General features: G+C 42.6%; 1 protein-coding gene across 2 annotated transcripts in view; it reads right to left on the reverse strand.

Annotated features, from left to right (window-relative positions):
• Positions 1 to 22,539, reverse strand: part of tmod1 (tropomodulin 1) — an 84,499-nt gene extending 61,960 nt beyond the window's left edge. The window contains exons 1-2 of one of the 2 annotated variants that reach the window (XM_078214252.1): positions 22,103 to 22,539; positions 2,316 to 2,488 (exon numbers count right to left, since the gene is read on the reverse strand). In XM_078214252.1, the coding sequence (XP_078070378.1) occupies positions 2,316 to 2,441 (126 nt within the window). In that variant the 5' untranslated portion in view covers positions 2,442 to 2,488; positions 22,103 to 22,539. The remainder of the gene's footprint in view (positions 1 to 2,315; positions 2,489 to 22,102) is intronic. The other variant, XM_078214253.1, reaches the window with a different exon arrangement.
• Between the last annotated feature and the right edge of the window lie 1,013 nt (positions 22,540 to 23,552).

The following is a 23,552-nucleotide window of genomic DNA, read 5'->3' on the forward strand; positions in this document are numbered from 1 at the left end:
AACAAGTTGTTTGAAGAGAATCTGCTCAAAATGGTTCCTGCAATGGTATGTGGGGAGAGTGGTTCCTAAAATTACAATCGATTACCGAAACATATACTGTTAGTATATGAAGGAGGAATTATACAGCTGATTGTCTTTTATCCTCAGCAAGTTTATTGTGCTTCCAACCCGACAGGAGTACAAATGCCAAATAAGTTTCTTGCCAGCAACTGTTCCAGCTGTTGAGCCAATAACCATTACCTGTCTTTAATACAGCAATTAGCTTAACAATGTAAGCATGCACTTGCTAACACATTGATATGTTAACATATACCACAGGAAAACACAAGTCACAAGCATACCCAAGTGCTAGAAATTAATATTGTATATAGTACTGAGCTATTAATCAGCAACATTGATGAATTCAGAATAATGGCGAGACTAGCAACAGTCATCATTATCATAGAGCAAACCAAGCAGCAACATACAGAAGTTGAGGCTCCTTCAAAGACTGCAATGTAACTGTATCTTGTCAATGTAGAGATTCATTTCTTCAGTACTTCTTTGGTCTTTTTAAAATCTCTCAATTAATCCCGATTTCCCTTCCTCTTGCTATTTCACTTTCTGTACATCACTTAAATCTAATTTTTACTTTCTGGTTTAGACTCTAGGTGACTCAGTGATAGTTCTTCAATCTGATTGGTTGAAGAGCCATGTTGTTGTTCACCCAGTTCACAGCACAGTTCGCCTGTCGACACACCGTGCCAAATGACAATAAATTGCTGCACAAAATCCTGCAAAAGGTCTGCGGGCAGCTCAGTGAATCAAACAGCAAGAGCCATTCTTTTTTGGCTGACTGCAGGATCTTGGCCATTATCTTTTAAAATATCCCAATACAAATACCATTTGATAAACACCACAGTAGTCCATGGACCTACTTTTGAGCATGTGTTATAGAGTTGGTTGTCCATTATTTGAATAAAGTACCTTTTGTCCTGAAAATCCTTTTGATGCACAAGTTAGCTTTAATTTTGACGTAAACAACTCGACAACTCTATGGATAAAATGTATAGCTAATTCTGAAAATGACTTAAACCAGTGGGAATTGAGCAACTCCTCACTCCCCTTATGTCCATTTGTATATATGACCTTTCTCTGAAAGGTCTGCAAAGATAAACATTCAATAAAACCCTGTTTAACCCTTTCACCAACTGGTTCAAAGTTGCCATGTTATCTGGGTTGATTTCAATTACTTACTGTTAAATGACTACGTGAATAAATCTGTTTGAGCGTTTCATCATTTACAAATGTCTCTGATATTATTTGGTCACTAAAGCAGTGCATGATGCTGCCATAGTGAGTGATACTGTTACAACAGAATACTGTGGTTCAGCCCCTATGAGTGGGGCTATCTATTGCAAGCAACTGCTGGCTTTTGGGACTCCAAAGTACTACCAGCTTTGGTGGTTTACTTTGGTTATCTTTCCTTCATGCTACAGAACAGCGTTTTATAATCTACTTCTTCCACTGCTGTGGGGACAACACAAAATCTTCTCATTAATTTTAACTGCAACAGATCTGAAACTGGAGCAAGACACTCACCAAGTTTCTCATTAATGACCTTAACAAGACTTAGATGGATAAATATCAACTTTCGTTCACCTACCTCACCTTTTCATTTCTGAATGGGTATAATCCACAGAATAAGACAAAATGAGGATAAATAGTTATTGGGACTGTCTACCAACATCATTTTTGATTCTCTTACTTGTTCATTAAAACAATGAGAGGAAAATACGACTCAAAATCTACAACATACATACACTCCAGAACCAAGAAAACGAGTAAAAGGATAGACCAACAGATCCAAGCTCAAAGTTGGGGACAAACATTATTCTTTATTCAAGTTAAAAGAAAGAGATTTAAGCTGACAATTGCAGATTAATAACCCCAACATCTGTTGTAAGAGGGGGGGTGGGGCGACAGTACTGAGGCCGTGCATTAATGTTGTTCTAGAAAAAATAGATCATGGCTTTCAATTTACTGAAATTCTTTGAGGATTTAACTAAATTAATAAGGGTTATATTTTGCACTTAAAACTTATAAGAAGCAATGTTTCCTGAATTCCTAGATGATTAGCGAGTTGAAGAATTTTTCAGTAAAAGAAAAAGATCAAAATTAAAACATTTCAGTCTGAATGGGGCGGACGGTTGATTCAGAAGTTCTGGAACAATCTGCTCTGGACAGAGAAATATGTATATTTAGATAGGCATGAGAGTGCATTCCCCCGGTTACAAGCTGCGTATGTAGATATACATGTATAAGGCTGTACATACATCAGGATCTAGTTCTTCCAGCTCATCTTCCAACTGTTGGATCTCCTCTTCTGATAGTTTCCGGAGGAGGTCATCTTCATCAACATCTCGATACTTTTCTAACTCCTTTTTAAATGGTGTAGACATTTTAAATTAATCTTGATTGTACCTCCTTTGCAAACACTGCAGCACACCTGCAAATCCGAACAGAGGGATCATAATAATGAAGACACCACTTAAAATTGATATTCCTTTAAAAGTACATTTGAGGATATGTTTCTTTAGTAGCATAGCTGTATGCACTTATGGAGTGTTAACATATGTAATTGCAGTATCTGGAGTTGAGGTTTTGTTTTAATTGAGCATATCAGTGAGGTTAACAATATCATTTTAGCATCATCCTACTGGGTTTCTCAATCAGAACCAAGATTCAGTGTAAATTTGGTAAACTTTGGACCAGTTGTTTCTGGAGCAGGACATCTCAAAGCCAATTTGCCGATTAAATCGGCTGTATTCTACACCCTTTGGCTCGACAAGATGTTTCTCTGCAACTTGCCGCAAGTTTGAGCTGATAACAGTGTGGAGAGGACAACAAGACATTTGGGAACAGCAGTGTAACTTCTTAATCAGTGCAATTTCAGGATTGAGAGAGAAATGGAATGACAGTGTTATATATCAGCTATAGAAAGAGAAATGGAGAGCAGAAAATAACAATTGGATTGAGAGAAAGAGAGAGAGAGAGAGAGGAAGAAGGGATAAAAAGGAAAAGGACAAAATAATGACATTTTTAACATTTCCAAGAAGAATTTACTACATTGAAACTGTTCCTATCCTGGGTCAGACAGGTGCACTGGCACTGCATTAACAAGTATAGGGGCGATATTCAGAGAATGGTGATGTGAGATGGAAATCCAAAGAGAATTGAGAAACATGATTCTCTCCGCAGAGATCACGTTCTGTGATTTTTCCCCTCCCTTCACCGGTGACGTCATAAGGTTCGCACCCACAAAGGACGAGAACCTCATTTTAATGTATTTGACTAAATTTTAATCTAATTATTAGGCTCCCACACCATATTTTTCACCCTCAACGTATTTTCAAACCTCGCTGAACATCGGTGAGGTTTACAACAGGTTCACCCAAATGTGAACCTGTTGGCACTTTGCCAACCTTTGCCAAGGGACAATGTCAGGGGCAGGGAGAAGAGATCATGCACTGAAGGGGGGAGGATATGCCAGCAATGATTGGCTGGTTGGGGGTGAGGGGAGGGGGGCGGTGAGAGGGAGATGTTGACAATGATGGGGGGGCTGGGGTGAGAGGGAGATGTGAGCGATAACTGTTTGGTTGGGGGCGGGGGGGGGAGGGGGGGTGGGGTGGGGGGGAGGGGGATGAGTCCCTGATTCCTGGAGGAAGGTTAATTTTTTGCTCTGATCAGGGTGCCGTTTAGGAAGGATCTCTTTGGACTGGCTTTGCCACTGTCTTTAGGCTCCACCCCTCAAAATGATGGCGTTGAACACGCCTCCCCTGCTTTTTTTTCAGTCAGACCCTGACACTTTGCCATTTTTTGGTACCATTCTGCCCATAATGTTATTAAAAAGGAACCTGTGTTGTCAATTACTAAATTTAAATTTCTGTGGCAATTTTAATTAACTATTAATGTGCAAATGCAGACAGTTCTTAAACTAGTGCAAAGGTTCAGAGCAAGAAAGCAAACTGCAGAGCGGCACAAAGCAAGTTTTGGAGATGTGCAAATCATTGCGCGTTGTTGATCCCACATATTTGCTGGCTGATTTGCATATTAATTAGGGCATGTTTTGAGGTCATGAATTTTTTATTCGGCAGAATTCTAAACTGAATCTTTTTCAAGATCAAAGGCTCAAATGTTACCAAGGTCTAGATGCAGAAAATATCCATTCTGTTGATGTTTCTATCCTATGTTATTCACTTTGATCTTTACGTGAGTTACACTAAGCAATCTAATGGCCATCTGTCAACTGAACACATGCTTGAATACTTCCATACACAAGACAATCAGATCAACAGATTCGTTGTCCAGCATCCAGGCTAGATAACAACATCCCCAACTTATATGTATGTAGTGCCTTTAACATAGTAAAACATCCCAACCGTTACAATTATGAGGTTTATAAGATTGTTATGTTTTGGGACTGTTTTTAAAGGTAAAATGAAGAGGATCATGTGAGCTGTTCTGAAGCTTGCCTGACAACAGGCCGAGGTGGTTTGATTATAAGAGATTAAAGACTCATTGTTTTACTGGGAAGACAGTGCCAGTTACTTACGCTTGGAGACAATGGCAGTAGCCTATGTGTGAATAGTGGATAGCCTGCGAGTCTCCAAAGTCTCAAGAAAGTGTTGAGAATTTTGGATTATAAACAGTTGTGCAAAGAATTATGTAAGGTCTCAGTGAGACCACACACTTGGGTACTGTGTACATTTTTGGTATCCTTACCAGATATATTTGCCTTATGGAGAGTGCAATGATTGATCCAATGAGGAAAGATTGTATAAACTAGGCTTTTATTCCCTAGAATTTAGCAGGAAAGCTGGCTGATTAATCTAGAGCTAATGGTCATGGTCTCAGAATAAGGGCTAAGCCATTTAGCCCTGGGATTCTTCACTCAATAGGCCTTTTGAATCTTTGGAATTTGACTTCAGAGAGCTTTGACTGCTCAGTCACTGAATATGTTCAAAACATAGATTAATAAGATTTTTTTGGCCACTAAGGGAATTGAGTGATCGGAGGATAAGGGGAAGGTGGAGTTAGGGTGTATGGTCAGCCATGATTGCATTGAATGATGAAGCAGGCTTAAAGGGTTGAATTGTCTACTTCAGATTTTCATTCTTATGTTCTTCTAGATCAAAAGCTTGGTCAATGAGAAAGTGATCTCATAACTGTTCTAAGGATAGAGAGAAGGAAAAACTAACAAGTGTTGCTAATCCTTGTTGTTGCCCAATGACCTCCATCAAAAATACATGCATCAGGCGAGGACAAGATCATGCTTGACCACATTGGGTGGTGTGGGGAACAGAACCAATAGAAAGGTAATAATACAACATTGGCAATGTGACATTCCATCTTCTTAGCAATTACTTAAACTTATATCCCTATTCCTATAGATAAAACTTGTAGCTCATCCCCAGACTTCTTCCATCTTTCTATATCTTCTGTTCTGTCTTTCTGGATGGCTCTCTCAAACACGTTTGTATCCATTTGTCTTTATTGCTTGCTTTTCCTACTTTTGCTTTGTGCATTTCTGGTACGCCGCCCCCCACCTTTACTTTTTATACCAGTTGATCTGAGGATAGTTAAAATTGCTTAATGTTATTGTCGAGTACCTACGTCATATTTCTCCAAACTGCCTGCAGATCTTCTCTAATTTATCTCCGCAATTTGGTGAATCTCACCCCCCCCCCCCTCCACCACCCCACACACACGCATCGCTTCTCTGGGTTTGAGGGAGTATTGAAGGAGCAGAATGAAAAGATTCTCAGAACTGCAGATGGTTTAGTTGAAAGAAAGAGTGAGAAAATACAGTCCAATACAGAAAATACAGAACACTCTGAGGTACTGAGAGATGAAAACACATTGTGAAAGGAGTTAATTAAAAATTAAGAAAACAAGGGTCAACTAATACAAAAAAAATTAAATCTGAATTAGTTATACAAAACACAATTGGAGCATTAGCAGTGTTAGTAACTACAGAGTGATTTAATATAGTAACTGTGAGGCACAAGTTTGTTCAGGACTGGGGATGGAAAGATCCTATCACATTGCTAGAATATAAGGGTGCCTTTTTTGGTGGGGAGATTGCATCGAGACAAATCCAAATGGATAGACTTAAGAAATAGGATGGAAAATACTACAAAATTTAAAAGTATAGATTCACCAAATTGTGGAGATGAATTAGAGAAGATCTGCGGGCAGTTTGGAGAAATATGACCTGGAGGTACTGGACAATAACATTAAGCAATCTTAACTATCCTCAGATCAACTGGTATAAAAAATGATGCATGTAGTCCAAGTGGGAAACACTTTTGGAAGACATTGAGGACCAATTTCTAGATGATGTTTTGTAAGGACTTAGCTGTGCATGAACAGTAACTCTCTTGCCTCTAAGTCAGAAAGTTGGGGATTCAAGTCCAGAGGCTTGAATATAAAATCTAGTCTGACACTCCAGTACAGTACCAAAGGACTGCTACACTGTCAGAGGTGCCATCTTTGGGGTGAAATATTAAATCAAGGCCCCATCTGTACTCTCAGATGGATGTTAAAAAAATATGGCAGGGATATTCTTCCCACTGTCACTGCTGATATCTATTCCTTAATCAATATCACAAAAGCAGATTATCTGGTCATTACCACATTGCTTGCTATTTTTGTGACCACACACTGTGCAAACCAGCTGCTAGATTTCCTACATTACAACAGTGTGTACACTCAAAGGTACTTTATTTTCTGTAAAGTGCTTTGGGGTGTCCCCAAGGTCAGGTCGGGTGTTTTTCTAATCTGATGATGAAGAAAACCACATCACTTGACTTTGTTCTGTCAAATGAAGTAGGCGAATTAACTGGTCTGAAAGGAGGAGAACTATTCAGAAAATGACCACTTGCTCAGTGTAAAAATAGAAAGGATAATGGAACATTTAGATAGGATACTTGCCTGGAAAAGGGGAGATTAGAAAGGGAACTGGCCTAAATTAACTGGGGTGAAAGGTTAGCCAAACAACTTGACAAAATACAAGAATCACACAGCGCAAAATAAATTTATTTCCAAGAGGAGAAAAGAGGATTCAAAGAATCAAATTATTTGGATGAAGAGAGATTGAAACTAAACTGAAACTTAAAGAATGTGATAAGATTAGGGCTAACAGTACCAAAGATAACCTTGAGGAATATAGAAAGTGTAATGAGAGAAATTAGAGTACAATTTTTGCACTTGCTTTAAACAATACCATTTAGTTTATATTGTCTCTCCTCATTCTTTCTACTGAAATTGCACTTTTCCACATTTTCAGCAGTCTATGTCCTCTGAAGACTGCGACCATCCGCTTAATGGTTTACTTCATTTTTAAATTTCATACATTTTTGCAAACTTTTAAATTATATCCTGTGTACCCAAGTCATTAATGTGCATCAAAGAGAGCAATGGTTCCAACACCATCTTCTGGGGAACACCATTGCGCACTTGTCTCCAGTCCAAACAACAAACATTCACCACTACTCTCTGCTTTCTGTCCTTAACTAAATTATGTATTTACACAGCAATTGTCCCTTTAATCCTATGAGCTTCAATTTAGCTAACAAAACCACTATGTGGTACTTTATCAAGGGGGTTGGTTAGCTCAATTGGCTGGATGGCTGGTTTGTGATGTAGAGTGACACCAACAGCACAGGTACAATTCCCGTATCAGCTGAGGTTATTCATGAAAGCCCTGCCTGCTCAATCTTGCCCCTCGCCTGAGGTGCAACAACATAAGAACTAGGAGCAGGAGTAGGCCATCTGGACCCTCAAGCCTGCTCCGCCATTCAATAAGATCATTTACCCTTGCCTTAAAAACATTCAATGAGGTAGCCTCAACTGCTTCACTGGGCAACGAATTCCACAGATTCACAATTCTTTGAGTGAAGAAGTTCCTCCTCAATTCAGTCCTAAATCTGCTCCCCCTTATTTTGAAGCCAAGCCCCCTAGTTCTAGTTTCACCCGCCAGTGGAAACAACTTCCCTGCTTCTATCTCATCTATTCCCTTCATAATCTTATATGTTTCTATAAGATCTCCCCTCATTCTTCTGAATTCCAATGAGTATAGCTCCAGTCTACTCAGTCTCTCCTCATAAGCCAACCCTCTCAACTCCGGAATCAACCTAGTGAATCTCCTCTGCACCCCCTCCAGTGCCAGTATATCCTCTCCCAAGTAAGGAGACCAAAACTGTCCACAGTACTCCAGGTGTGGCCTCACCAGCACCTTACACAACTGCAACATAACCTCGCTGTTTTTAAACTCCATCCCTCTAGCAATGAAGGACAAAATTCCATTTGCCTTCTTAATTACCTGCTGCACCTGCAAACCAACATTTTGTGATTCATGCATAAGGATACTAGGTCCCTCTGCACAGCAGCATGCTGCAATTTTTTACCATTTAAATAATAGTCCATTTTGCTGTTATTCCTACCAAAATGGATGACCTCACATTTACCAACATTGTACTGCACCTGCCAGACCCTTACTCACTCACTTAGACTATCTATATCCCTTTGCAGACTTTCAGCGTCCTCTGCACATTTTGCTCTACCACTCATCTTAGTGTCTTCTGCGAATTTTGACACACCACACTTGGTTCCCAATTCCAAATCATCTATGTAAACCGTAAACAATTGTGGTCCCAACACAGATCCCCGAGGTACACCACTAGTCACTGATTGCCAACCAGAAAAACACACATTTACCCCCACTCTTTTCTTTCTGTTAGTTAACCAATCCTCTATCCACGCTAATACATTATTCGTAACACCATGCACCTTTATCTTATGCAGTAGCCTTTGGTGCGGCACCTTGTCAAATGCCTTCTGGAAATCCAGATACGTCACATCCACAGGTTCCCCATTGTCCACTGTGCATGTAATGTTCTCAAAGAATTCCACCAAATTAGTCAAACATGACCTGCCCTTCATGAATCCATGTTGCGTCTTCCTAATGGGACAATTTACACCCAAAGGTCTCACTATTTCTTCCTTGTGGTGATCCTCAAGTTAAATCACCACGAGTCAGTTCTCCCTCTGAAAGAGGAGAGCACCCTATGGTCATCTGGGACTATGGCGACTTTACCTTTTTCAAATACTTTCTGGATGTCCAGAAACAGTGCCCTCATCCACCTTCACTGCTACTTCTAGGAACTCAATCAAACGTTATGAACCCAATCTTTATCATAGCCTCCTTTTACTGTTTCATTTTAATCTCTGTAGCATTAATCATGCAGGAAACTCCATCTTTGGATCCATTTTCTTTCCTACTTGTGGGAACCTGTCCAGTTTGTAATAAACCTTCTCTCCTTTGAAGACCTCATTGCTCATTTATCTCCCAACCTTTGATTCCAAACCGCCTCCCTTAATCTCATTAACATTAGCCTTCAAATAATTGAATTTTTTTTCCCTTGCCTTTTGCAGAGGGTTGCTAGGGAGAAGGATGAAGTCCGTGGCTAAGGAACAGAGTTTGTTGTGGGTTCCAAAGACAATGGCTTCAGTCTTCCCAACACTTAATTTGAGGAAATTTTTGCTCTTCCTTTACTGGATGCTGGACCAGCAGTCTGGAAATTTACAGATTGCAGAGTGGTTGAGAAAGATAATGGCAAGGTAGAGTTGGGTGTTGTTGGAATACATGTGGAAATCGATCTATTGTTTTCAGATGATGTCACTGTAGGGCAGCATGTAGACAAGAAATAGGAAGGGACCAGAGATTGATCATCAGGGGAAATTGGACAATCATTGAATGGTACAGCATGAAAGGAGACCATTCAGCCCATCACATCTACATTGGCTTTTTCAAAGAATAATCCAGTTAGTCTCCCTCACCTACTCCTCCCCTGAATCATTGCACTGTTTTTCTTCTTCAGGTACTTATTCAAATTCCCTTTTAAAGGTTTATATTGAATTGAGTCTATTAAATCTGCTGCAAACATCACCTTATCAGGCAGTATATTTCAATTAATTTCATAACCACTCACTGCATAAAAAATATTCTCATGTCATTTGCCAATCATGTTACATTTGTGCGCTGATGATTGACCTTTCGGCCACTGGAAGCAGTTTATCTTTATTCTATCCTAACCCTTCATCATTTTACACACCTCTAACAAATCTCCTCTTAGCTTTTTTCACTCGAAGGAGAACAATCCCAGCTTCCCAAATCTATCACATAACTGTAACCTCGCATCCCTGAACCATTCTAGCAAATCTCTTCTATATTGTTCGCAATTGTTTACGATTTATATAAATGATTTGGAGTTGGGGACTAAGTGTAGTGTGTCAAAATTCACAGATGACACCAAGATGAGTAGCAGAGCAAAGTGTGCAGAGGACGCTGAAAGTCTGCAAAGGGATATAGATAGTCTAAGTGAGTGAGTAAGGGTCTGGCAAATGCAGTACAATGTTGGTAAATGTGAGGTCATCCATTTTGGTCAGAATATCAGCAAAATGGACTATTATTTAAATGGTAAAAAATTGCAGCATGCTGCTGTGCAGAGGGACCTGGGTGTCCTTGTGCAGGAATCACAAATGGTTGGTTTACAAATGCAGCAGGTAATTATGAAGGCAAATGGAATTTTGTCCTTCATTGCTAGAGGGATGGAGTTTAAAAACAGCGAGGTTATGTTGCAGTTGTATAAGGTGCTGGTGACGCCACACCTGGAGTACTGTGTACAGTTTTGGTCTCCTTACTTGAGAAAGGATATACTGGCACTACAGGAGATAGAGGAGATTCACTAGGTTGATTCCAGAATCGAGAGGGTTGGCTTATGAGGGGAGACTGAGTAGATTGGGGCTATACTCATTGGAATTCAAAAGAATGAGGAGATATCTTATAGAAACATATAAGATTATGAAGGGAATAGATAAGATAGAAGCAGGGAAGTGGTTTCCACTGGCAGGTGAAACTAGAATTAGGGGCATAGCCTCAAAATAAGGGGGAGCAGGTTTAGGACTGAGTTGAGAAGGAACTTCTTCACCCAAAGGATTGTGAATCTATGGAATTCCCTGCCCAGCAAAGCAGTTGAGGCTACCTCATTGAATGTTTTTAAGGCAAGGATAGATAAATTTTTGAACAGTAAAGGAATTAAGGGTTAGGGTGAGCGGGTGGGTAAGTGGAGCTGAGTCGACGAAAAGATCAGCCATGATCTTATTGAATGGCGGAGCACGCTCGAAGTGCCAGATGGCCTACTCCTGCTCCTAGTTCTCATGTTATTATGTATCATCTCCAAGTCCTTCTTAAAATTCCAGCTTGGGCCAAATTAGTGTTTTTGATACTTTTAGCATGATTTTCTAGCTTTTGTACTCCATGCCTCTATTTATCAAGCCCGGGATGTTACACACTTTACTAACATTTTTTTAATAAAACTGTCCATTAAGATTTGTGAAGGGTGTGAGCTAGAGGGGAGGAAGGGAAATCGCAACTGATCAAATGGTTTCAGTCTTGGTGTGAAAAAGGTCCATGAGCTCTGTGCTTTTTGGAAATGAGGATGGAAGAAAAAGGGGGGAGAGGTTGAAGAAGGTGGTGAGTTATCTTGCATTCAAGGATGGTCCTGGATTAGTGAGCAACTTTGATTAATGATAAGAGCCACATCACCACTTCAACAGTCTGAGCAGGGCAAATGGTGGACAATATAGCCAATTAGCAAGGTTTCATTTAGTGGGAAGGTACCATCGCCCTTCTGTCATTACTATAGATCAGTTAGACTAATGTCAATTGTAAAAAAAATGTTTGTAGAAATGTATCAGTGATATATAATACGTGGGGTAGAATTTTAAGGATGGCAAGTGGTCAGTACTCACCATCCCGAGAGTTGGCGCCTAACATGCAACTGCCAACTCTCGAACTCCTACTGCCATTTAAGGCTCGCTTGAGTGTTGATTGGCAGTGGTGGGACTTCCATTCACTCTTGGAAGGAAGTCCAACCCATGAGAGTTTTCAGCCAGTCAGATTTGCCAACAGCACTTCAACCTGGCCAGGCAAAGCAGTGCAATGACCAGAAGTGGTACTGTAATGCTGCGGCTGGGACTGTCCCGAGACCCCCTGGGCGGGAGGATATTGATGCGGGGGGTGGGGGAGGGGACTCAGAGGGCCTTCAGAGTGAGACACAGCCCCCCCTTCCTGTCCGAGATGGGGAAAAGTGGAAATGTCAGTTCCCACCACTCTAAAAACTGAGGCTAGGCAAAACCTTAATATGTGAATGGGTGGGTTTCCTATCCATGGGCGTGCCCACACAAGCATGAAATTGCATCTAGGTTTGGGCAGGCAGGTTCCCGGGGGGATTCCCATCCATTCAATTTTAACACCCCACCCGCCTCAGAACCTGCCACAGTGGGAGTGTAAAATTTTGACCATGATTACATGCATGGAGATGAACATTGTAGGGCCATGCAGAATAGCTTTAAAAATTCATGTAGCTGGGAAATATAACAACGTACACATGTGTCTTCCTGTACAATTCAAGTAGATGAATTGAACTCTAAGGACAAGGCTAAAGAAATTGGTTACGTAATTTATAAAGACTTGGGACCAGTTACAATTTTTTTGCAATGGATAGGGTCCACCCTATCCTGGGTTACAAGACTGTCACCTAATGAGATATTGATTGGTTGCTTTATGTTGATCTGGAACACTCTTGTCCATGTTGAAATGCCCGAAACGTCATTGCAAGCTGTTACTCAGTAGGCATATTTCAGGCAGTTGATTGATTAGTTGGTGCACTTGGCCATGAATTCTGCCACCAGATATACTGCATCTAAGCAAATGAACAAGATGTATTTTGACTTAAACATTTGCCAAGGAGAACACGTCATGGGGCAAATTTAGGATGTTACCAGTCTGTTTGTGCCAATTTTAGAGATCCTTAATACATGTTAACAAGATTAGTTCATTGGTGTATACAGAGGTCCCTTGGACCCAGATGCAGCAACTGATTTAAGGCCTTTCCCTTTAATGCATCAGCTACTCTGATCCTCCAGCATCTAAGGTAGATTATTGAGAATTCCCCAGGATGAGCATTTCCTACCACCAATTCCACCTTTGCCCCCTTTAACTCTTAATCTGTATTAATGGAAGGACATGGTCCACCTTGCTCATTGGATAATTTCACCCCTTCAACCTTCCAATGGTCCAGGCATCAGAGTTAAAAGGTGTAGGTGCTAACCTGCTTATCACCTAGCAAAAGGTTTTTCAAAATTGTATCTGACGAATTTGATTGAACTCTTTGATGAGGTAACAAAGGTTGATTATGGCAGTGCTGTAGTTATATATTTTCTTTCAGAAGGCATCCAACACAAGAGATTTACTAAGAAGATGGAAAACTCGTGAAATTAAGGGGCAAGTGGGGATACTCATCTATATGATATTGGCTCAAGGGTGGTGATGGATGAATGCTTCCAGAATGGGGTGTGGTCTGCAATGACATTCTCCAAGGAAAGGTTTTGGGTCGAGGTGCAGCATTGCAAAGTTGGCAGATGATATGAATTTGGTAAAATAATGGCTAGTGATGAGGATAGTGATGATTGGCAGGATGGTGAAATAGGAAGAAGCAAAGCAGTCAGAGTTCAATACAGAGAAGTGTGAAGTGATGCACTTTAAGAGGACTGATATGGCATAATTTTGAAAGCGAGAGAGACCCAGTGCCCAGACACACAAGTTCTCAAAGGAAGCACTGCAAGTTGATAAGTTGTTTAAAAAAGCATCTGGGTTATTTGGGATTATGAATAGAAGAACAGAATATAAATTTAAAAAGATCAAACTAGGACTTTTCTCTCAGCTGGTGTATTAAGGACAATTCTGGGCACTATCCTTCAGGAAAGATGTAAAGGTCTTAAAAAAAATACAAAAAACGTTTATCGCAATGTTACCAGGGAAAAGGGACTTCGTTTATGAGGAGAGACTGGGAAAGTTAGGACTGTTCTCCTTGGAATAGAGAGGGTTCAAAGGTGAGCTAACAGAGTTTTTCTTTCCACACAAGCAAAACCTATTGCCTCTGGTGAGCAGGTCAATAACTGGAAGTCATAGATTCAAAATTATTGGCAAAAGATCTCGGAGGGGAGAGATGAGGAGATACTTTTTCTCTGAGGAGTGTCAGCATCCTGAATGCTCTGCTTGAAAAGCTGCTGGAAGCTGATTCGATAAATCATTTGGAATAGAGAGTTAGACAGGTACTTGATGATAAGGAATTTACTAGATTACAGACAAAATGCAGAGATGTGGAAAGCAAGACTGGTCTTTCAAAAAGCCAGCACAGATCCACAGTTTCCTTCTGCTGAGAGTTTCTATGATGCTGATGCAGTACAGAATGTAGATATTGTATTTTGTTAATAATTTGCAGATAAGAAACAACTGAGATACCATTACGATGCTGGGTATTTTCTATAGGCTAGTGGGAAAGAAAAAGAGGATCAACTTTACAAGGACATTACCAAGAGTTGCAGGAGTTAAGAGAATAGTTTATAATGGAGTCTCAGATAGTAATTGTGGAAAGTGTAGAGAGGGGCAGGAACCCGAGAGTATGTTCAGGAGCATTTTTGACAGCAGTATATGTTTCTAGTCCAATGAGAAAGGAGCCATTACTGGATTTGGATCGTGTCCAAAAGGGCACCATGCACACATCGCTGGACAAGGGAGGAACAAAATGTACCCAACGTCGCCCTCATCCTGATGGTCACCTTTGTGTGTGGCTGCATCAAGCTGTGCATAGATCCTCAGTCCGCAAACACCAAGTGTCACTACGTACTGAGGTTCGACCGGTCCCCGGTGTTGTGAAGGATGAGTCTGGCCACGTTGCTGCGGAATGCTCCAAGTAGTTGGACCATGCCGTATCACCTGTCCCTCGTGGAAAAATTTGTTCAGATAAAGACCTTTGACCACAAGGCAATCAGCAATGATCTGCCCGTAATGTCCTTGGGGCACTGAGGGAAAAGGAGATGGTGGATTCTGTTGGATGATTCCCTGAGCAGACTATCAGAGTCATCTGGCAGAATGCCTCATCACCAACTTTTAAACAAGCACCGAGACCTAGCCTGGCTGGCCCTCCCCATCAGATCCTTCCTACATGCCCAAGGTATCTGCACCACCGCACACTGCTCTTGAAGTGGCTACAGGGGAGGTGGGGAAGAGACAGTTGCACACCTACTTGTGGAATGTGCCTTTGCCAGGAAGTCTGGAGAGAGATACAGTGGTATTTTTTGAGGTTCATCCCGAGCAGCTCTGTGACACAGGATTCTGTGCTTTACAAGCTGTTCCCAGGGACGCACACCGAGACAAACAGCAACTGTTGCTGGAGGATCCCTGCAGCCACTTCAAGAGCAGCGTGCGGTGGCGCAGATAGCGTGGGCGTGTAGGAAGGATCTGATGCGGAGGGCCCTTCTCACCACCAGCCAGGCTAGGTCTTGGTCCTTGTTTAAAAGTTCTGGCGATGAGGCTTTCTACCAGATAACTCTGACAATCTGCTCAGGAAACCATCTGACAGGATCCAATATCTTCTTTCACCAACTCGGTGAAAGATGCTCTTTGAGCTGCCCGGAACTGGTTGATCTTCCAGTGAAAAGAATTGTCCTCGATGGGGTGTTGCAGACTAGTACGTCCCAATGTCCAGAACTACAAACTGAGGGGGCGCAGTCCTGGGCAGCTGCCACTAAAGCACAATGAGGAGAGAACACTGTGTAAGGCCCTTCATGATGTGGAGATGCCGGCGTTGGACTGGGGTAAACACAGTAAGAAGTTTAACAACACCTGGTTAAAGTCCAACAGGTTTATTTGGTAGCAAAAGCCACACAAGCTTTCGGAGCTCCAAGCCCCTTCTTCAGGTGAGTGGGAATTCTGTTCACAAACAGAGCATATAAAGACACAAACTCAATTTACATGAATAATGGTTGGAATGCGAATACTTACAACTAATCAAGTCTTTAAGAATCAAAACAACGTGAGTGGAGAGAGCATCAAGACAGGCTAAAAAGATGTGTATTGTCTCCAGACAAGACAGCCAGTGAAACTCCCACAGAGTTTCACTGGCTGTCTTGTCTGGAGACAATACACATCTTTTTAGTCTGTCTTGATGCTCTCTCCACTCACGTTGTTTTGATTCTTAAAGACTTGATTAGTTGTAAGTATTCGCATTCCAACCATTATTCATGTAAATTGAGTTTGTGTCTTTATATGCTCTGTTTGTGAACAGAATTCCCACTCACCTGAAGAAGGGGCTTGGAGCTCCGAAAGCTTGTGTGGCTTTTGCTACCAAATAAACCTGTTGGACTTTAACCTGGTGTTGTTAAACTTCTTACTATGTAAGGCCCTTCAGCCAGTGTAGATCGAGGGCTGGTAACCGGGTAAAACCCCTCAGACTGTGCGCTAAACCCTACCTCTATGTAAATGCATTGAAGCACCTCAGACTGCAACATGAACAATGTATATATATGTTCTCATGACTGAACTGAAGCTCCTCAAAATGCATCTTGATTTCTGGAGAAATTGGTGGAAGCAGTAGCCATAATCATCCAATCCTCCTTTGACACAGGAGAAGTGCCAGAGGACTGGTAAGTTGTAAATGTTACATCTTTGTTTAAAAGCTTTGCCCAAAAGCAGCCCAACCTCAGTCATCAGAAAACTTTTAGAAATGATAATTTGTGATAATATTAACAATCACTTGCACAAATGTGAAATAATTCATGCATGCCAGCATGGATTTGCTAAAGCAAACCATACTTAACCAACTTGCTTGAATTTTTAATGAGGTAACAAAGAGGGTTGATGAGGGGAATGTGGTTGATGTGGTGTATATCAAGTTTCAGAAAGTATTTGCTAAAGGGCCACAAAACAGATTTGTCATCAAAGTTTGAGCTAATGAATAAAAGACACAGCAGCAGCACGAATATGAAATTGACTGAGTGAGAGGAAGTAGAGAAGTGATGAATGGTTGTTTTTCCAAACTGAATGGAGGTATATAGTAGGGTTCCCACGTGTCAGTGTCAGGATCCCTGCTTTTCCTGATATATAATAATGACCCAGGCTTGGGTGTACAGAGCACAATTTCAAAATTTGTGGATGACACAAACTTGGAAATATTGCGAATTGTGAGGCGGATAGTGGTGAACCTCTAGAGGACACAGACAGATTGGTGGAATGAACAGATGAAATTTAATACGGGGATAGGTGAAGCAATTCAGTTCAGTAGGAAGAAAGTGGGGAGGCGTTATAAATTAAAGGGTAAAATTGTAAAAGTTGTGCAGGAGCAGGAAAGACCTCAGGGTATATGTGTACAAATCATTGAAGGTGTAGAGTAGTGTAGTTTGAGAAAACAGTTAATAAAGTGTATGGGTTCCTGGGTTTGCTAAATAAAGACAAACAAAAACAAGGAAATTATGATTAACCTGCATAAAGCATTGGGTTGGATCAACTGGAGTGGCGAGTTCAATCCTGGGCACAGTTTAGAAAGGATGTGAAGGCTTTATAAAAAATGTGCAGAAGAGTTTGGTTCCAGGAATAAGTTACATGACTAGGTTGAAGAAGTTGGGTCTGTTGTCCGTGGAGAAAAAATAGATTAAGAGGAGCTTTGATAGAGGTCACAAAAGGCCTGGACAGAGTAAATGGAGAGAAGAAGTTCCAATTGGTACAGAAGGATGGAGAACCAGAGGATTTATGCTGACAAGAAAATGAATCAATGGCTCTTTTTTAAAAAACTTTTTTGAACGAGTATTTTAGGATCTGGAATGCACATCCTGCAAGTGTGGTGAAGGCAGCTTCAATCCAGGCCTTCAAAACAGAATTGGTTAATTATCTGAAGAGAAAAAAATTGAAGAGCTACAGGGAAACGGTGGGGGAGTGCAAAAAGCCATCACAAATATGGCCTCCTGCACTGCTGTAACCAGTTTATGATTAACAAAAAGTAATTAATACCCTGATTAGTTTTGTGTGTTTGCGTGCAGGACCAAGAATGCCCATCAGTCTGAAAATACATCCTGCTGGTGGTCCTACCAACCAGAATGTTACATGATGGCAAGACCAAATGGAATTATGAACTAACCACCCAATCAGATAATAAGGCCATAAGGTGTAGGAACAGAAGCAGGCCATTCAATCCATTGAGTTTGCTCCACCATTCAATGAGATTGTGACTGATCGGATATGATCCTCAACTCCACTTTCCCACCTTATCCCCATAACCCTTGATTCACTTACTGTTTGAAAATCTGTCTATCTCAGCCTCGAACATACTTAATAGCTCAACTTTTATAGCCCTCGGCAGTGAAGAATTCCATAGATTCACTACCCTCAGAGAAGAAATTCCTCCTCATCTCGATTTTAAATGGGCGATCCCTTGCTCTGAGATTATGCCTTTTGGTCCTAGACTCTCCCACATGGGGGGGGAACAGCCTCACAGCATCTACCTTGTCAAGCCCCCTGAGAATCCTAGATGTTGCAACAAGGTCACCTCTCATTCTTCTAAACTTCAATTAGTACGGGCCTAACCTATTCAACCTCTCCTTGTAAGAAAATCCCTCCATAACCAAAATCAACGTTGTGAACCTTCCTTGGACTTCCAACGTCAGTATATTTTTCCTTTGATTCCTGTTACAGTATTCCAGGTGTGGTCTAACTAGTGCCTTGTATAGTTAAGCAAGACCTCTCTATTTTTATACTTCATTCCCTTTGAAATACAGACGAACATTTCATTTGCCCTCCCCATCACCTGCTGAACTTGCATGCTAGCTTTTTGTGATTTATGCATGAGGACCCCCAATCCCTCCGTGCTGCAGCTTTCTCAATTTAAAAAAATATTCAACTCCTTTATTCTTCTTATCAAAGTGCATAACTTCACATTTTCCTACATTATATTCCATCTGCAAATTTTTTGCCACTCACTTAACCTGCCTATATCCCTCTGTAGAATCTTTGTGTTATCTTCACCACTTGCCTTTCCACCTATTTTTCTGTCATCCACAATCTTGGCAATTCATTCCCACATCCAGGTTAATATATATTGTAAATAATTGTGGCTCCAGCACTGATCCTTATGGTGCTCCACTAGTTACAGGTTGTCTTACTGAAAATGCCCCTCTTATCTCAACTCTGTCTTCTACTAATTAGCCAATCCTCAATCCATGCTAATATACTACCCCCAACATCATGAGCTCTTATCTCATTAAGAAGCCTTTTCTGTGGTACCTCATCAAACACTTCTTCGAAATCCAAGTGCATTACATCTGCTTGAACTCACCTCAAAGAGTTCTAATGAATTTGTCAGGCATGACGTCCCTTTCATGAAGCCATGCTGACTCTGCTCGACTATGTTAAGCATTTCTAAATGTTCTGCTATTATATCCTTTACAATGAACTCTAACATTTTCCCATTGACAGATGTTAAGCTAACTGGCCTATAGTTTCTCATTTTTTGTCTCCCTCCATTTTTGAATGAGGCTGTTACATTGGGAGTTTTCCAATCCTCTGGGACTGTTCCAGAATTTAAGGATTCTAGGAAGATTACTATCAGTGCATCCACTATCTCTGTAGCTACTTCCGTTAATATCCTAGGATTCAACCCATCAGGTGCAGGGACTTATCAGCCTTTAGCCCCATTAGTTTCCCGAGTACCTTTTCTCTAATGATAGTTACCGCATTGGTTTCCTTTGTCCCTTTTACCTCTTGATCATTTAGTATTTTTGGACTGCAATTAGTGTCTTCAACCCAGAAGACTGACGCAAAGTATTTATTAATGCTTCCGCATTATTAATCAGGTAGAACAGTAATGCAGCAAGCCCAGTGGCAGGCACCCATGGCCCAAGTAAATAAGAGGTATGAGTAGAAATAACATGTCAGTGAATCAGCAAAGGGTACAAAGGATCTATTACAGTCCAGAAAACCTCCCTGGAGTTGACCATGAGTCTTATTAAATACTTGTGGGAAAAATCAGTCTGAACATTGAATAAAAGCAAACTAAAAGTGCTGGGAAATTAGAGTTATGCCCCGAAAAGGATCATGGACTTGTTGATTATCTCGTGGCAGAAAGCAAGTAATAGTTGTCACAGATTGTGATTTCATCCACATTTGCAAAGTTGATCAACAAGACAAATGTGATGCAAATAATGCAATACAGGCATTGTATTAAATCAACTCTAAAAGGAAAGAAAAACTTGGTTGGACAGAACTACCAGGGAGCAACTCCTAAGATTGGGCTTAAGTCAACTCAAAGTCTTCAACTCCATTCCTCAAATAACGCTGTATGATTGTGTTGTCTGGTAAACTGTCATTTGAATTATTATGTGATATCTACAGTATTTTAAAATAATCCTCTATGTCTGTTGAAATGTGGGATTAAAATGAGCAGCTAGTTTCTTTTTTTTTTGGCTGGCACAGACACGATGATTGAATGGCCTCTTTGTATGACCTAACTTTTATATAGTTTCTATTGTCTGATTGCTAACTATTAGGTCAGATCCAGAAATCCAACGTTATATATTTTTGTATCTATTCTAATATGTAAAACCCATTCTCTGGATATTTGGATTAACAGGGAATTTAGGATTACCTTCATAACTTGTGGTTTATTAACTTCAGTCATAATCTTTCAATATTAGTGTTTGATTCTGTGATTGGATGAACTAGCACTAGACGTATGAGAGGAAGTTATTCATTTTGAATTGTTCCTCGGGGGTATCTTAAAATATGCAAGAATTGTGATTGTTGATTCTAGAATAATTACATGAATTCTGATCTTTCAAAAGCACTAATCACCAGAAATAAACCTTCAGGTCCTGTTTTTTTGCTTTGATAGGGTGAAAATAAATGTCAGGATTTCTGAAGCAGGGAGATCAATCAATAATAAACAGAGCAATGCTAACTTTCCCTTGAATGACATTAAGATGCTCCCAATCTACCAGAAAAGTGTTCAGTAGGGACAGTGTTTCAAGGTCAAAATATTAACCTCCCAGAAACTTGAAAATAAATTGAGATTCAGTCATTAAAATCCCAGATCTCACCCTTAATGACCATAATTACAGATCTGGAGCTCATTCACAAGTTTCATGACTTTGTGAAGGTCACAGTCAGTCCTTTATTCTTCTCTGGAGATAATTGCATTAAACCAGTAACACATGGAAGATTAATGACATCAGAGTGCATTTTAGACTAATTAAAGGTAGATTTTAACAACAGTTGTGGAAACTTTTCTGCTCTTATGTCCCAACAGTGCTTCTGAAGAGGTCAAATGGTCATGAAAGAACCCACAGTTACTAGTGCCTTTAACAATTTCAGAATGTCTTTATAGGACAAGCAGTAAAGTACTCCTGAAGTACAATCACTGTTATAATTGAAACATGGTACATCAAGGCCTCACAGACAGTACTGTAATGGTTTAAGTGATATTGGTTGAGGGATATATATTGGGCAGGACACCGAGGAGGGATCACAAAGCTTTTTGAAATGGTGGGGGTATTTTAGATGCAGGCAAGTGGACAGCATCTTTGTTTAATGTCTCATCTGGAAGATGGTGCCTCTGAAAGTACAGCACTCCATTAGCACTGCATTGGAGGGTCAGCCTCCCTACCATACTACAGTCTCTGTGCTGCAATTTGAACTCAACCCTTTTCTGACTCAGTATCACGGTCGGGCAGTTTGACATACAGCTAAATTCAGAACGGATACCTGATAACATCTTTACTCAGCACCTAGACTTAAGTTCACCCTCATATTGCCTCCTCTCCCACCCCAGAGAGCAGTGTCCCTGAACAGGGCTCTCCCCTTCTGAGAGTTTGTCTTCTCTCTCCCATATGAAAACAGCTGTGATTGTCCTTTTTAAAAAAGCGGCAGAAAAGTTTTCTGAGCCTTATTGACAACTTCAGTGACATTTCTTCAGTGAGCTGCCAGTGATGTAAGTAGCTGTGGCCTGGAGTGGGGCTGAAGAAGCTTTCATGGCAGGCAGCAGTGAACAGACACTGAGCACTGGCTCATTTCCAGCTTCACTCACACAAGTTCCTCAAGTTGAGGAGTTAATTTTAGCCTTTTTAAAATGCATTTACATTAAAAACTCAATATTTTTCGGTGTCTTACCGGTCCCGCCTCGGGCTGCTCCAGTGATTTAATGTAAAGCACAGTCCTCAGTGTGTTGACCGGATGGGTTTCAGTCACAGAGAGAGAGAGAGGGTCAGGCTGACAGCAGCTTGTTTTAGGAAAGTGTCCCAATCCCATCCCCGGCACCAGAGTTTTAGCCATTTAAAGAGAGTGAGGCGCGGCGCCGCCTTCCTGCGGCTATTTATAAACCACAAGCCAAATGGCCCATTAAAGAGCGGCCAATTCAGCCAAAGACACCGAGCGGAGCGGGTCCCCGGGCGGTTCTATTTTGGGGCCCGCGGGATATTTAGCCGGGGTTTGGTGCGGGGAGCGCGGCGCTGAATCCGGTTCTCACCGCGGGAGAGGCGGCGGCTCCGGGAGCGGAGAACCAGGAACAAACTCTCAAACCAGCGGCTCCGACCCCCCGGGGAACCCCCCGACCCCCCACCCCCCAAACACCCCCCTCCCCCCACACCCCCCCACCCCACCCCCCAAACACACACCCCCCCACCCCCCCACCCCCCAAACACACACCCCCCCACCCCCCAAACACACACCCCCCCACCCTCCAAACACACACCCCCCCACCCCCCAAACACACACCCCCCCACCCCCCCCTCCCCCCACACCCCCCCACCCCACCCCACCCCCCAAACACACACCCCCCCACCCCCCCACCCCCCAAACACACACCCCCCCACCCCCAAACACACACCCCCCCACCCTCCAAACACACACCCCCCCCACCCCCCAAACACACACCCCCCCCACCCCCCAAACACACACCCCCCCCACCCCCCAAACACACACCCCCCCACCCCCCAAACACACACCCCCCCACCCCCCGCACACCCCCCCCGCACACCCCCCCTCCCCCCGCACACCCCCCCTCCCCCCGCACACCCCCCCTCCCCCCGCACACCCCCCTCCCCCCGCACACCCCCCGCACACCCCCCGCACACCCCCCCTCCCCCCGCACACCCCCCCTCCCCCCGCACACCCCCCCTCCCCCCGCACACCCCCCACCCTCCCTCCCTCCCCCGCACACCCCCCACCCTCCCTCCCCCGCACACCCCCCACCCTCCCTCCCTCCCCCGCACACCCCCCACCCTCCCTCCCTCCCCCGCACACCCCCCACCCTCCCTCCCTCCCCCGCACACCCCCCACCCTCCCTCCCTCCCCCGCACACCCCCCACCCTCCCCCGCACACCCCCCACCCTCCCTCCCTCCCCCGCACACCCCCCACCCTCCCTCCCTCCCCCGCACACCCCCCACCCTCCCTCCCTCCCCCGCACACCCCCCACCCTCCCTCCCTCCCCCGCACACCCTCCACCCTCCCTCCCTCCCCCGCACACCCCCCACCCTCCCTCCCTCCCCCGCACACCCCCCACCCTCCCTCCCCCGCACACCCCCCACCCTCCCTCCCCCGCACACCCCCCACCCTCCCTCC

This window comes from Mustelus asterias, chromosome 6 (genome assembly GCF_964213995.1).
Source record: "Mustelus asterias chromosome 6, sMusAst1.hap1.1, whole genome shotgun sequence".
Classification (NCBI taxonomy): Eukaryota; Metazoa; Chordata; class Chondrichthyes; order Carcharhiniformes; family Triakidae; genus Mustelus; species Mustelus asterias.